Source organism: Trachypithecus francoisi, unplaced genomic scaffold, assembly GCF_009764315.1.
Source record: "Trachypithecus francoisi isolate TF-2019V2 unplaced genomic scaffold, Tfra_2.0 Lachesis_group4, whole genome shotgun sequence".
Taxonomy (NCBI): Eukaryota; Metazoa; Chordata; class Mammalia; order Primates; family Cercopithecidae; genus Trachypithecus; species Trachypithecus francoisi.
This window is the reverse complement of record NW_022681469.1, coordinates 115,585,513-115,598,559: the sequence shown is the minus strand read 5'-3', so window position 1 is coordinate 115,598,559 and position 13,047 is coordinate 115,585,513. Positions and strand designations below refer to the sequence as shown.

Below are 13,047 nucleotides of genomic sequence, written 5' to 3'. Positions count from 1 at the left end.
AGAAACGAGGACACAGCAAGGGCAGAGACCAGGTACAGAGTTGGAATTGGCTCCTTTATGGAAAAACTGAAAATATAATAAAAATTAAAATAAAACCAGTTTTAAAAAAGCCAGCCCCTGGGGTTTCCACCTCCTGCCTCTGGCCCTCCAGAGGGGTGAGGCCCCAACCCCAGGGCAGCAGAAGGATGAGGGCCTCCTGCCCCTCCTCTTCCCCCATTCCATCCCCTTTTTATCTCCACAGTGGGGGCCCCGGGAGGAACCAAACCTGGGTGGGAGGGCAGGGACCCAAGGCCCCGTGGCCCAGGGAAGGGGGTTGGGAGTGCGCCCAGCCCCTCAGCCCTGGCCTGTAGTGTGGGCGTGGGCAGGGCCCCTCCCGGCCTGGGCCCAGCGGGGGTGGGGCTGTTAGTTCCAGATCTTGAGGAAGGAGTCCCAGGAGCCCGTGGCCACAGCCATGCCATCGTCGGTGACCCCAAGGCAGCTCACACGGTTGTCATGGCCAGCGAGGACCCCTGTGAGGAAGGGAAAAGTCAGAACCCATTTGGCCTAGGCTCCAGGTCCCCACCCGCCCAGCCTGGGCCCCCAGCTCTCACCTGCACGGTCGCCCTTCATGGCATCCCAGATGTTGCAGTTGAAGTCGTCGTAGCCAGCGAGCAGCAGCCGGCCGCTGCGTGAGAAGGCAACAGAGGTGATGCCACAGATGATGTTGTCATGGGAGTACATGAGGAGCTCTTGATCGGCCCGCAGGTCGAAGAGGCGGCACGTGGCGTCATCAGAGCCGGTGGTGAAGGCATAGCCGTTGGGGAAGAACTGAAGGACACCGGACCGGGATGGGGTGAGGGCGAGGGGCAGGGCCGGGAGCCTGGTGGAAAGGGCCTGGCCCAGCTCGCCCCAGAACTCACAGCCACCGCGTTGATGTCGGATTCGTGGCCGATGAAGGTCTGTCGGCACATGGAATCCCGCACGTCCCACAGCTTGATAGAGGCATCACAGGCGCCTGACACAAATGTGCGGCCATCGGGGGCCAGGGACAGGGACATCACATCCCCACTGTGTCCAGCAAAACCCACTGTCTGCTGGCCTGTCTCAATGTCCCACAGGGCACTGGAGAGGTGACAGGAAGAAGGAAAAGATAAGAGACAGGGCAAAGAACAGAGTCCCTGCCCTCCCCACCCCACCACATGAGCCCAACCCTGTGAAAGGGTTCAGGGAGGCTCTTCTCAGAGCCTTAGGTGGGGAGGGGATGCATCCCTCCCTGACCCCCTTAGTGCCCACCAGGAGAGAGAGGCTACAGTGCACGCTGCCTGCTGAGCACTGGGACAGTGGCCCGAGGCAGGAAGTGTGGGTTCGCCCAGACTGTTCAGCCCTGGCAGAGGCTCACCAGGTGGTATCCCCAGAGCTGGTGATGATTTGGTTGTCATCCAGGAAGCGGCAGCACGACAGGTACCCTGGGGAAGGAGCTAGTCAGCCAGGTCTCCACACGGGGGGCAGCGCACCCCCCGACCCCAAAAAGGGTGCTAGCTGGGCCAGGACCCTCACCAGTGTGGCCAGGCAGCTCCCGGCTGACCCTGACGTTGCCCTCGCGGGTCTTGAGGCTGTAGATGGAGCAGATGTTGTCCAACCCCCCACAGGCCACAAAGTTCCCTGAGGGCGCATAGGCACAGGTCATGACCCAGGAGGAGCGCAGCGGGATGGCGTGGACCTGTGGAGCACGGGCAGCACCAGGGTCAGAGCCAGTCAGGGCCCTGTGACCCCGCCCCACCCCGCACCCCGCGCCACCCTACCTTGTTGGTGGTGTAGCTGTCCCAGATGATGAGCTTCCCATCCTGTGAGGCGCTGACCAGCAGCCTGGTGGGGAACGGTGTAGGGAGAGCAGAAGGATGGCGTGAAAGCAAGACACACCCCCTTCCCATGGGGTGGGAGAAGGTAGGGTCTCTGTTGTCCAGGCTGGAGTGCAGTGGCACCATCACAGCTCACTGCAGCCTGGAATTCCTAGGCTCAAGTGATCCTCCCACCTCAGCCTCCCCCACATAGCTGGGACTACAAGGTGGGCACCACCACACCCGGCTCATTTTTCAATTTTTAGTAGAGACAGGGTCTCACTATGTTGCCCAGGCTGGTCTCAAAACTCCTGAGCTCAAGTGATCCTGCCCTGGCCTCCCCACATGGTGGGATTACAGGTGTGAGCCACCTGAGAGACAGTCTCCAGCGGCAGCCCACAAGTTCTCACCAGCATGGTCCTGCCTGTCCAGGTCTGGCGGGCATGTCTGGGAGTCACCTTATTTCCAGACATACTCTGGGTATTCTGGTAGCCTACTCACCCCGCCAGATCGGAGGCTGCTCCCACAGCCTGCTAGAAACTCGGCCCACAGCGCCAGCCCGCGCACACACACACCTTGAGTCGGTCCCCCAGTGCATGGCATAGATCTTTGCCAGGTGCCCACGGAGGGTCCTCCGGGTCCTCATCTGGATTCTCCCCACTGGGTCCAGCCCAGCTGTGATCTGGAGGTAGGGACAGAATGGGCTCAGGGAGGCCCAGGTAGCAGGACTGCAGCGAGCACTGGCCTCTGATCCTTGCCCCTCCAACCCCAGTCACCTCCTGACCACCTAGTGCCCTCACCTGGGTCAGTGTTGAGTCCCCACATGCTTTTCGGGCATCCTATAGGGAATGGTAGAGCCAGAGAGATGCAAGAGAAGACAGGATGGGTAGGAGAGGGTGAGAAGACAGGAGTGGACAAAATCAGATTCTGAGCCATTAAGGGGCCCGCCCTCCCCCTTCCCCCACCAACACCCTCACCCAGCCCGGTCCAGAGCACTGGGCAGTGTACACACAAACGGCCCATACCGCACCAGGCCCTCACCCGGATCTGGTTCCGGAGCTGCTCGGCCTCCTGTCTCAGTTGCTCCAGCTCACTCATGGCGCCGGGCCCGTGGGGCGGGGTTGGGGGCGGCTGGGGGCCGCGGGACGGGGGCTGGGGGAGGCAGCTCCTGGCCGCTGGCCCTAGGCCTGGGGGATGCAGGGCTGACGTCAGGCCCGAGGCCGCCGGGGAAGTGGGGGGAAAGGCGGGGTTGCAGCACGGCCCGGAAGGGGTAAGCAAGGGGAGGGGGGAGGGGCGGCGGCACAACCAGGGTCTCCCGCAATGGAGACGTCGCCGAGTAAGAGCCGACTTCCCCAATCTTCCTCCCGCCCCCCGGAAACGGAGCGGGAAGTGCAAGAGGAAGCGCAGGGGAAACCCCTCCCTCGGACACAGCCCAGGCGGGACACCCGCGGCAGGAACTGGGGGGGGGGTGTCCCTTCGAAAACAGACCTGGCGTCTGCCCCAGCCCGCACAGGCACCGCCCTCCAAGCACCTAATTTTAAAAGGGGAGGTGCCTCCTGAAATTCACCCCACAAGGCGCACACCCTCCACACACACCCCCAGCTTCGACGGTGGCGGGTGGGGGGGAGCGACCAGAGGGGGAAGCTGGGCTGTTCGTGGAGTTGCCTAGGCAACCGTCACCCGGACCGAGAGCACCTCATTGGTGAAATGCCCCCACCCTAGCCCCGTTGCCAAGGCAACCGCATCCACGGCTGAGACCTGTAGGGTGGGTGACCCCACCCCCGGCCCCATCGCCCCCGCCCGACCCAGCCTCCCGCCCCTCCCCAGAACCGGCCCGGGTGGCTGTTTACAGGATTTGGGAAAAGCCGATTGGGCGCTAATAGGTTCTGGACGGCTCACCCCGGATAATCCCTGGTCCGGCTGCGCCCCATTAGCTGTCCGCCGCGGGTGGGGGTGACAACCGCGGGGAAGGCAGCCCCGAGCCGCTGCTCCCTCCAGCGCAGAGACCGCCCGCCCCGCCGCGCCCGCAGAAAGCCCGTGGGAGCCGCTCTCGAGTAATTACGGCTCCGCAACCAGGTCCCGGCCCCGAGGCGCGGAGCTGCTCTCTCCCAGGCGCGGGCGGGAGGCCCCAGGCGGCCCAGCCCCGGCGCCCTGGACACCTGGGGGGCCCAGCCAGTGGGCTCGAGCCCGGGCCCCAGGGGCTTGGCTGGCTCCGCTCGGGGCGCCTGAGTCCTTCACCCCCGCGGGACACCTGTGCGATCCGGCCGTACGCTGCACTCGGCCGGCCCAGGCGTCCCCCACCCAGCTCCCACTTCCCCCAGGCACAGGGCGTTCCTATTCCCCACTGACATTTCCCCTCCTTGTAAGTTCAGCTTTCTACGCCAGTGCCAGGGGGTGACCCTCAAAATCGGGGTGTGGGGGGCGCAGGCACAACTCCTTACTCCACCCAACACCCAGGCCCGCACAAAGCCTCTTCCAGCTACTAGCAGCCCAGGCCTGGCGGCACCGCCGGAGGCCCAGGGCAGAAGGAAGCAGGGCTGGAGGAATAAACTGGGGGCGGGGGCGACGCTCTCAGCCCTCGGTCCCCATTACCCCTCAGGGCCCTCAGCAGCCCCCAGATTCTAGGGATATAGCAGCCAGGGTCCCATAGAGAAATGGGGGTGCCACCGCCTCCGCAGGTCTGGCGGGGCCCAGGAGAGGTGACGGGAGGGTCCCTGGATCTGGCAGCTGGGAGGCGCGGGCTGGTGCAGCGCTGCGAAGCGCAGTGGGCCTGGCTCTCCAGCCCCCACGACCTCCATTTTGCCCAAAAGAAAGCTGGGCGGGGGGCGGGGGGCGGGTGCCTGGGAGCTGGGCTTGGGGTGGGGATCTGTAAAGGGAATAGGGCGCCGAGGGCTCCGGTTTCGGGGAGTGGGGCCAGAAACCACGAGCAGAACCCAAATCGGGGGTAGGGTGGAGACTAAAGGAAGGGTGGCGCGCGGCCTTGCCTGCTTCTCCCCGATTTTGGGGTTGTGCAAGGCGAGGGCCGGCAGGGGTGCGACAGTGGAGAACACGAGGGGTGCTCCCCGGGGGCAGGCGGGAGGGTGGGTGGCGGTGGGGAAAGGGGGCGGGGCGGGGCCTAGAGGAAGCCCCGAATTTAGCCCCCCAACTTCCAAGGGAGCAAGAGGCAGTCGGGGCTGGGCTGGGGTCTGGGGTCGGGCAAAAACTTCGCTGATGGTGCGGGGAAGTGCACACACGGTCGGGGGCGAGGGTCCCCCCCTCCCCCGGTTCCCCTTCCGGGTTTGGGAGCTACGGGGCCAGATAGGAAGGGAGGGGAGGTCTGGGGAGTTACGTCCGCTCCCAGGAGGCCAGCCTGGGGAGACCGAAGGAAGAGAGATTCCCCCGCGGGAAATTGGGGCTGGGGGGCGCGAGGACTCCTTTTGCCAGCGGAGGTACCTGTGGCGGTGGGACTCTACGGCGGGGTCGCTGGCGGCGCGCGGGCGGCGCTGTCTTCCTCCGCGGCGGAGGCGGCGGCGGCGGCGGCGGCGGCGCGGATGGATTTCCTCAGTGGCTCCAACCCCGCCGCCAGCGCTGCCTCCCCAGAGCGGAGGGATCCCGCCCGCCAGTGACGCGGCTGCCGCCGCCGCGCCCAAGACCCGGCTGGGCGAGACCAACTGCCTCGCACTTGGGGGAAGCCAGGAGACAAGACTCCACCGTGGGGGCAAAGACGGTCCCAGTGGCTCCCAAGGATCTCACCCTCACGCTATGTGGACGCAAACCGTACTCAAATAAAGGGTTTGCTTCCCGGAAAGGAGTAAGACATCCCCCCTCTGGGACTGGAGGAGGTGGTACTGGCACATGAGGAAGGTGAGACCGCTTGCGGGTCACGTGATCGGTCTCCCGCCCCGCCTTGATTGGGTGGCTCCAGACTGGGAAGGGGAGTTCGACGCCCCATTTCCCGGTTGGGCCACGCCCCGGCCCTGAGGAGACCACGCCCCCTCATCAGGGGGCGGAGCTAAAGAGACCTGGACTGGGCCCGCCTCGAGGCGGCTCGAAGAAGAAGCGCGATTCCGAGAAAGTCCCCAATCCTGAGTGGGTACGGGCTGATGCGGGCGCCCCGGGAATGCCATGAGAAGGGTCGTGCCCAGGCATTTCCTCAGCTTCGCCCGTTGGGCTTTTGTAGACCCCCTTTCAGGGCTTGCCACTGTAATAACAACTCATATTTATTGAGTTCCACACTTTTTTTTTCAGACGGAGTCTGTCTCCCAGGTTGGAGTGCGATCTGTACTCACTGCAACCTCCGCCTTCCGGATTCAAGCAATTCTCCTGCCTCAGCCTCCCGAGTAGCTGGGACTACAGGCGTGTGCCACCACACCCGGCTAATTTTTTGTATTTTTAGTAGAAACGGGGTTTCACGTGTTAGCCAGGATGGTCTCCATCTCCTGACCTCGTGATCCGTCTGTCTCGGCCTCCCAAAGTGCTAGGATTACAGGCGTGAGCCACCGCGCCTGGCCCCACACTTTTTTTTTTTTTTTTTTTTTTTTGAGACGGAGTCTCGCTCTGTCGCCCAGGCTGGAGTGCAGTGGCCGGATCTCAGCTCACTGCAAGCTCCGCCTCCCGGGCTTACGCCATTCTCTCGCCTCAGCCTCCCGAGTAGCTGGGACTACAGGCGCCCGCCATCTCGCCCGGCTAATTTTTTGTATATTTTAGTAGAGATGGGGTTTCACCGTGTTAGCCAGGATGGTCTCGATCTCCTGACCTCGTGATCCGCCCGTCTCGGCCTCCCAAAGTGCTGGGATTACAGGCTTGAGCCACCGCGCCCGGCCTCCCACACTTATTTTTTAATTGGAGTACAGTGACGTGATGGTAGGTCACTGCCACGTCAATCTCCTGGGCTCAAGTGATCTTCCTGCCTCAGTGTCCCTAGTACCTGGGACCACAGGCATGCTCCAGCCACCATGCCCGGCTAATTTTTAAATTTTTGGTAGAGGTGGGGTCTCGCTATGCTGCCCAGGCTGACATATGTTAAGTCTCACAATGCTGGGAAATTAAGTGCTAACATTCTCTCCATTTTCTTTCTTTCTTTCTTTCTTTCTTTCTTTCTTTCTTTCTTTCTTCTTCTTTCTTTCTTTCTTTCTTTCTCTCTCTCTCTCTCTCTCTCTCTCTCTCTCTCTCTCTCTCTTCTCTCTCTCTCTCTCTCTCTCTCTCTCTCTCTCTCTCTTTCTTTCTTTCTTTTTTTTTTTTTTTTTTGTGAGACGGAGATTTACTCTTGTTGCCCAAGCTGGAGTGCAATGACAGGATCTCGGCTCCCCGCATCCTCCGCCTCCCAGATTCAAGCGATTCTCCTGCCTCAGCCTCCCGAGTAGCTGGGATTACAGGCATGTGCCACCACGCCTAATTTTGTATTTTTAGTAGAGATGGGGTTTCACCGTATTGTCCAGGCTGATCTCGAGCTCCTGACCTCAGGTGATCCATCCGCCTCTGCTTCCCAAAGTGCTGGGATTACAGACATGAGTCACTGCAGCCAGCCTTCTTTTTTTTTTGGAGACAGGGTCTCACTCTATTGCCCAGGCTGCAGTGCAGTGGCATGATCTCGCCTCACTGCAACCTCTGCCTCCTGGGTTCAGGCGATTCTCTTGCCTCAGCCTCTGGAGTAGCTGGGATTACAGGGCCTGCCACCATGCCCGGCTAATTTTTTTTTTTTTTTTTTGGATTTTTAGTAGAGACGAGGTTTCACCATGTCGGCCAGGCTGCTCTCAAACTCCTGACCGCAGGTGATGTGCCCGCCTCGGCCTCCCAAAGTGCTGAGATTACAAACGTGAGCTACAGCACCCAGCCTTCTCCCCATCTTCTAGTAGTGGAAAGAGACCTGAGGCTGCAGAGTTTAGGTATGAACCCAGGCAGCCAAAACTTTACTGTACATTCCAGTATATCTGTACGAGCCTCTAGATGAACCCCCTCCTCCAGGGACTTTTTCTGTAAAGGGACAAGAATGTAGGTCTAGGCCGGGCGCGGTGGCTCAAGCCTGTAATCCCAGCACTTTGGGAGGCCGAGACGGGCGGATCACGAGGTCAGGAGATCGAGACCATCCTGGCTAACCCGGTGAAACCCCGTCTCTACTAAAAAATACAAAAAAACTAGCCGGGCGAGGTGGCGGGCGCCTGTAGTCCCAGCTACTGGGGAGGCTGAGGCAGGAGAATGCCTTAACCCGGGAGGCGGAGCTTGCAGTGAGCCAAGATCCGGCCACTGCACTCCAGCCTGGGCGACAGAGCGAGACTCCGTCTCAAAAAAAAAAAAAAAAGAATGTAGGTCTAGGCCTCAGTTTCCACATCTGTTAAATGGGGGTACTGACAGCATTTGCCCTGCAAGTCTCAGATTCTTAACTGAGAACCCGATTGATTGTGGAACTGCTTTGGGAAGGTCAAGGCAACGAATAGCCTTCACTGAGTCCTTGTAATTTGAAAGTATAAAAACATGCAGCCATAAGAAAGAATGAGATGAGGCTCACACCTGTAATCCTAACACTGTGAGAGGCCAAGGTGGGCAGATCACTTGAGGTCAGGAGTTTGAGACGAGCCTGGCCAATATGGTGAAACCTCGTCTCTACTAAAAATACAAACATTAGCTGGGTGTGGTGGCGCGCACCTGTAATCCCAGCTACTGGGGGAGGCTGAGGCAGGAGAATTGCTTGAACACGGGAGGGAGAGGTTGCAGTGAGCCAAAATCACACCACTCACTGCACTCCAGCCTGGGCAACAGAGCAAGACTTCGACTCAAGAAAAAAAAGAAGAAAGAAAGATGAAAGGAGAAAAGAAAGTAAAAGAAAGAAAAGAAAAGGAAGGAAGGAAGGGAAGGAAAGAAAAAAAGAAAAGAAAGAGTAAAAAGAAGAAATCATGTCCTTTGCAGCAACATGGATGCAGAAAAGAAAGAAAGAAAGAGAGAGGGAGGGAAAGGAAAGAAAGGAAGGAAGGAAGAGAAAGAAAAGAAAGAGAGAAAGAAAGAAAGACGGGAGGGAGGGAAGGGAAGAAAGGGAAGGAAGGAAGAAAGAAGGAAACAAAGAAAAGAAGGGGGGAGGGAGGGGACGGGAGGGGAGGGGAGGCAAAAGAAAAGAAAAGAAAAAAAAGAAGAAATCATGTCCTTTGCAGCAATATGGATGCAGCTAGAGGATTTTATCCTAAGTGGATTAATGCAGGAACAGAAAACCAAATACTGCATGTTCTCACTTATAAGTAGGAGCTAAACATTGGGTACTCACGAACATAAAGATGGGAACAGTAGACACAGGGGATTACTAGAGGCGGGAAGGGTTGAAAAACTACCTATTGAGTACTGTACCCTGGGTGATGGGATCAATTGTACCCCAAACTTCAGCATCATGAGATATAACCATGTACATGGGTACATTCATGTGCACATGAATCGGAATCTAAAAAGACAAAATTGTTTTTTAAAAAGTATCAAAACATACTCTTCATTTAGTCTCTGTGAAAGACATTATAAATCGTTTTTCAAAAACAATTGTTTTTTCTTTTTTTTTTTTCCCCGAGACGGAGTCTTGCTCTGTCACTCAGAACTGGAGTGCAATGGCACAATCTCGGCTCACTGCACCCTCTGCCTCCTGGGTTCAAGTGAATCTCCTGTCTCAGCCTCCCTAGTAGCTGGGATTACAGGAGCGTGCCACCACGCCTGGCTAATTTTTGCATTTTTAGTAGAGATGGGGTTTCATGTTGGCCAGGTTGATCTTGAACTCCTGACCTCGTGATCCGCCCGCCTCGGCCTCCCAAAGTGCTGGGATTACCGACGTGAGCCAATGCGCCCAGCCTACGATTGTTTTTTCCAAATCGAGTATGTTAGTAACATAGTAGTTGTCTTTGCAAGGGGTGCACACACTCACACACTCAGAATTCCCTGCCTGGTGGGGCAGGGAATAGTAAACATGCCAAAGGGAAAATGAAAAAAGAATCCTGTAGGTTTTCATTATTGTAGGCAATTATGTCCATATCACTTACAAAGCTATTGCCAAATCTGTCTAAGGAAGTAGAGTTTGAAGGTGGGCGAGGGGAAATCTGAGAGAAATTCAACAATGGCAAAACAGAGCTCTCAATATGAGAAACAAAAGCCCAATTTTTTTTAAAGAAAATATACACAATCACATTCATAGTTAGGTGCAAATTCTATTTATGCATACCTGCCAATTCAGTGACATATAAGCAATAGATAATAGAGGTCAACTACACATGAGAATTTGGGAGGGACCTCAGAGATAATTACGTCAATTTCCTCAATCTGCAGATGGCCACAGTGACTTCCCTAAAGTCACTTAACAACCAGCAGCCTAGGACTACAGCACAATTTTGTCAATCTCAAGAGGGCATGTGTGCTGCTGCTTCTGCTTTGGTTTCTGTGCTAATAAGCTTTCCTGTTTTAACTCATTCCGTTGATATTTACTGATGTATATATCAGTATACATCACTGTTGTACATATATACACTGATGTATATATACAGTATACTGATGATGTATCAGGCACTGCCCTAGGCAATGAGGATGCAACTGTGAATGACAGGTGCACCCTCCTCATGGAGCCTGCAATCTATAGAGGAGGCAGATGGACATTGAAATATGGATTAGGGTTAGGTATGGTGAATCACACCTGTTATCCCAGCATTTTGGGAGGCTGAGGTGGACGGATCACTTGAGTCCAGGAGTTCGAGACCAGCCTGAGCAACATAGCAAGACTGTCGTTACAAAAAAAAAATACATGGTGGCGTGCGCCTGTAGTCCCAGCTACTCAGAAGGCTGAGGTGGGAAAATGACTTGAACTCCTGAGGCAGAGGTTACAGTGAGCTAAATTTGTGCCACTGCATTCCAGCCTGGGTGACAGAGCCAGGCCCTGTCTCAAAACAAAACAAGACTGGGCACGGTGGCTCACGTCTGTAATCCCAGCACTTTGGGAGGCTGAGGTGGGCGGATCACGAGGTCAGGAGTTCGAGACCATCCTGGCTAACATGATGGAACCCCCGTCTCTACTAAAAATACAAAAAATTAGCTGGGCATGGTGGCGTGCGCCAGTAGTCCTAGCTACTCAATCAAGAGTTTAAGATTGGGAAGTTTCAGGTTTGAAGTGCCTGTGGAGAAAATTTTTTTTTGGTGTTTTTGGTTTTGTTTTTTTGAGATAAGGTCTCAGTCTGACACCAAGGCGTGATCACAGCTTGCTGCAGCCTCAGTGTCCTGGGCTCAGATGATCCTCTCACCTCAGCCTCCCCAGTAGCTGGGACTACTGGTGCGCACCACCATGCTTGGCTAATTTTTTTGTATTTTTTTTTGTAGAGACAGGGTTTTGGCATGTTGCCCAAGCTGGTCTCGAACTCCTGGCCTCAAGTGATCCACCAGCCTCAGCCTCCCAAAGTGCTGGGATTACCGGTGTGAGCCACCACACTCGGCCAGAGACTTACTCTGTTGCCTAGGCTGGAGCGCAGTGGCGCGATCTCGGCCCACTGCAACCTCCGCCTCCTGGGTTCAAGTGATTCTCCTATCTCAGCTTCCTGAGTAGCTGGGACTACAGGCAAGCACCACCAGGCCTGGCTAACTTTCTGTATTTTTAGTAGAGACGGGGTTTCACCGAGTTAGCCAGGATGGTCTCGATCTTCTGACCTCATGATCCGCCCACCTCAGCCTCCCAAAGTCGTGGGATTACAGGCGTGAGCCACTGTGCTCGGCCTCTTTTTTTTTTTTTTTTAACTTTTATTTTAGATTCACGGGTTACATGCGCAGGTTTGTTATATGGGTAAATTGTGTGACACTGAGGTTTGGAATACAATTGATCCCATCACGCATGTAGTGAGCACAGTACCCAATAGGTAGTTTTTCTTTTTCTTTTTTTCCTTTGAGACAGGGTTTCGCTCCGTTGCCCAGGCTGGAGTGCAGTGGCATGATCTCGGCTCACTGCAACCTCCACCTCCTGGGTTCAAGTGGTTCTTCTGCCTCAGCCTCCCAAGTAGCTAGGATTACAAGTGTGCAACACCACGGCCGGCTAATTTTTGTATTTTCAGTAGAGACGGGGTTTCACCAGGATAGCCAGGCTGGTCCTGAACTCCTGGCCTCAAGTGATCTGCCTGCCTTGGCCTCCCAAAGTGCTGGGATTACAGGTGTGAGCCACTGTGCCCAGCCCAATAGGTATTAATAGTTTTCAACCGTTGCACCCTCTTCTTCCCTCTTCCTCTAGTAGTCCCCAGTGTCTATTGCTCCCATCTTTATGTCCATGAGTACCCAATGTTTAGTTCCCATTTACAAATGAGAACATATGGTATTTGGTTTTCTGTTCCTGCTCTAAATTCACTTAAGAGAATGGATTCCAGCTGCATCCATGTTGCTGCAAAAAAATTGTTTGTTTCTTCATTTCGTTTATTTTTGTGGCTGCATAGTATTCCATAACATATATGTACCATTTTCTTTATCCAGTCCACCAATGATGGGCACCTAAACTGATTCCATGTCTTGCTCTTATGAATGGTGCTGCAAGGAACATATGAGTGCATATTTCTTTCTGGTAAAAGGAGTTTTTTCTTTTGGGTAAATACCCAGTAATGAGATTGCTGGGTCAAACTGTAGTTCTATTTTTAGTTCTTTGAGAAATCCAGGAGAAATGTTTAATACGTGGCTGTAGACACAGTCCTGGAGTTCAGCAGAGAAATCTGGGTTGGAACAGAGCCCCAGGAGTGAGTGGCACATTCTAGCAGATGACATCATAAAGAGGTGCAGGGAAAAGACAAGATGGCCTAAGACCAAGCTCTGAGGAACTCTGACATTTAGAGGTCAGGTGGAGAACAAATTGCCAAAGCAGAAGCCGGCGAACTAAGAGGAAAATCAGGAGGATGCGGACTTCTGGAACCCAAAAGAAAAGAGGGTTCCAAAAAAGGAATCAGAAACTGTGCTGAATGCTGCAGAGACATGAAGCAAGCCTGCACTGAGAAGTGTGCAGAGGACTGGGTAGAAGCCGCTGTAGCTTTGCCTAGGGCATTTGTAATGGGTGAGTGAGAAGTGAGGCAGTGGAGAAAAACAATGTGGACCAGACTTTGGGTATCTCAGCTTGGTGGGGGACCATGTACAAAGCTGGTGCAGCTGTGAGAAGAGGAAGTGGAATCAAGATAGTCGGGGTTTTTTAGGCCAGGCATGGTGGCTCATCCCTGTCATCCCAGTGTTTTTGGGAGGCAGAGGCAGGAGGATTGCTTGAGGTCAGGAGTTCGAGACCAGC

At 55.5% G+C, this 13,047-nt stretch overlaps 1 protein-coding gene across 1 annotated transcript; it reads right to left on the bottom strand.

Annotated features, from left to right (window-relative positions):
• Positions 1-33: 33 nt before the first annotated feature.
• Positions 34-5,420, bottom strand: GNB2 (G protein subunit beta 2). Its single transcript, XM_033192228.1, has 10 exons — positions 5,250-5,420; positions 2,859-3,004; positions 2,618-2,656; positions 2,393-2,499; positions 1,782-1,845; positions 1,537-1,699; positions 1,379-1,445; positions 900-1,101; positions 591-807; positions 34-509 (listed from the first exon to the last, which is right to left on the bottom strand). The coding sequence occupies exons 2-10, from the start codon at positions 2,913-2,915 to the stop codon at positions 403-405; spliced, it is 1,023 nt and encodes a 340-aa protein (XP_033048119.1). The 5' UTR covers positions 2,916-3,004; positions 5,250-5,420; the 3' UTR covers positions 34-402.
• Positions 5,421-13,047: the final 7,627 nt, after the last annotated feature.

Bases quoted from the DNA above. Each gene is read 5' to 3' on its own strand.
- GNB2 (XM_033192228.1), bottom strand. From the start codon at position 2,915: ATGAGTGAGCTGGAGCAACTGAGACAGGAGGCCGAGCAGCTCCGGAAC. The intron at 1,846-2,392 runs GTGTGTGTGTGC...GTTCCCCACCAG, and splicing joins CACTGGGGGACCGACTCAAG to GCTGCTGGTCAGCGCCTCAC. The intron at 1,700-1,781 runs GTAGGGTGGCGC...CGTGCTCCACAG, and splicing joins ACAGCTACACCACCAACAAG to GTCCACGCCATCCCGCTGCG.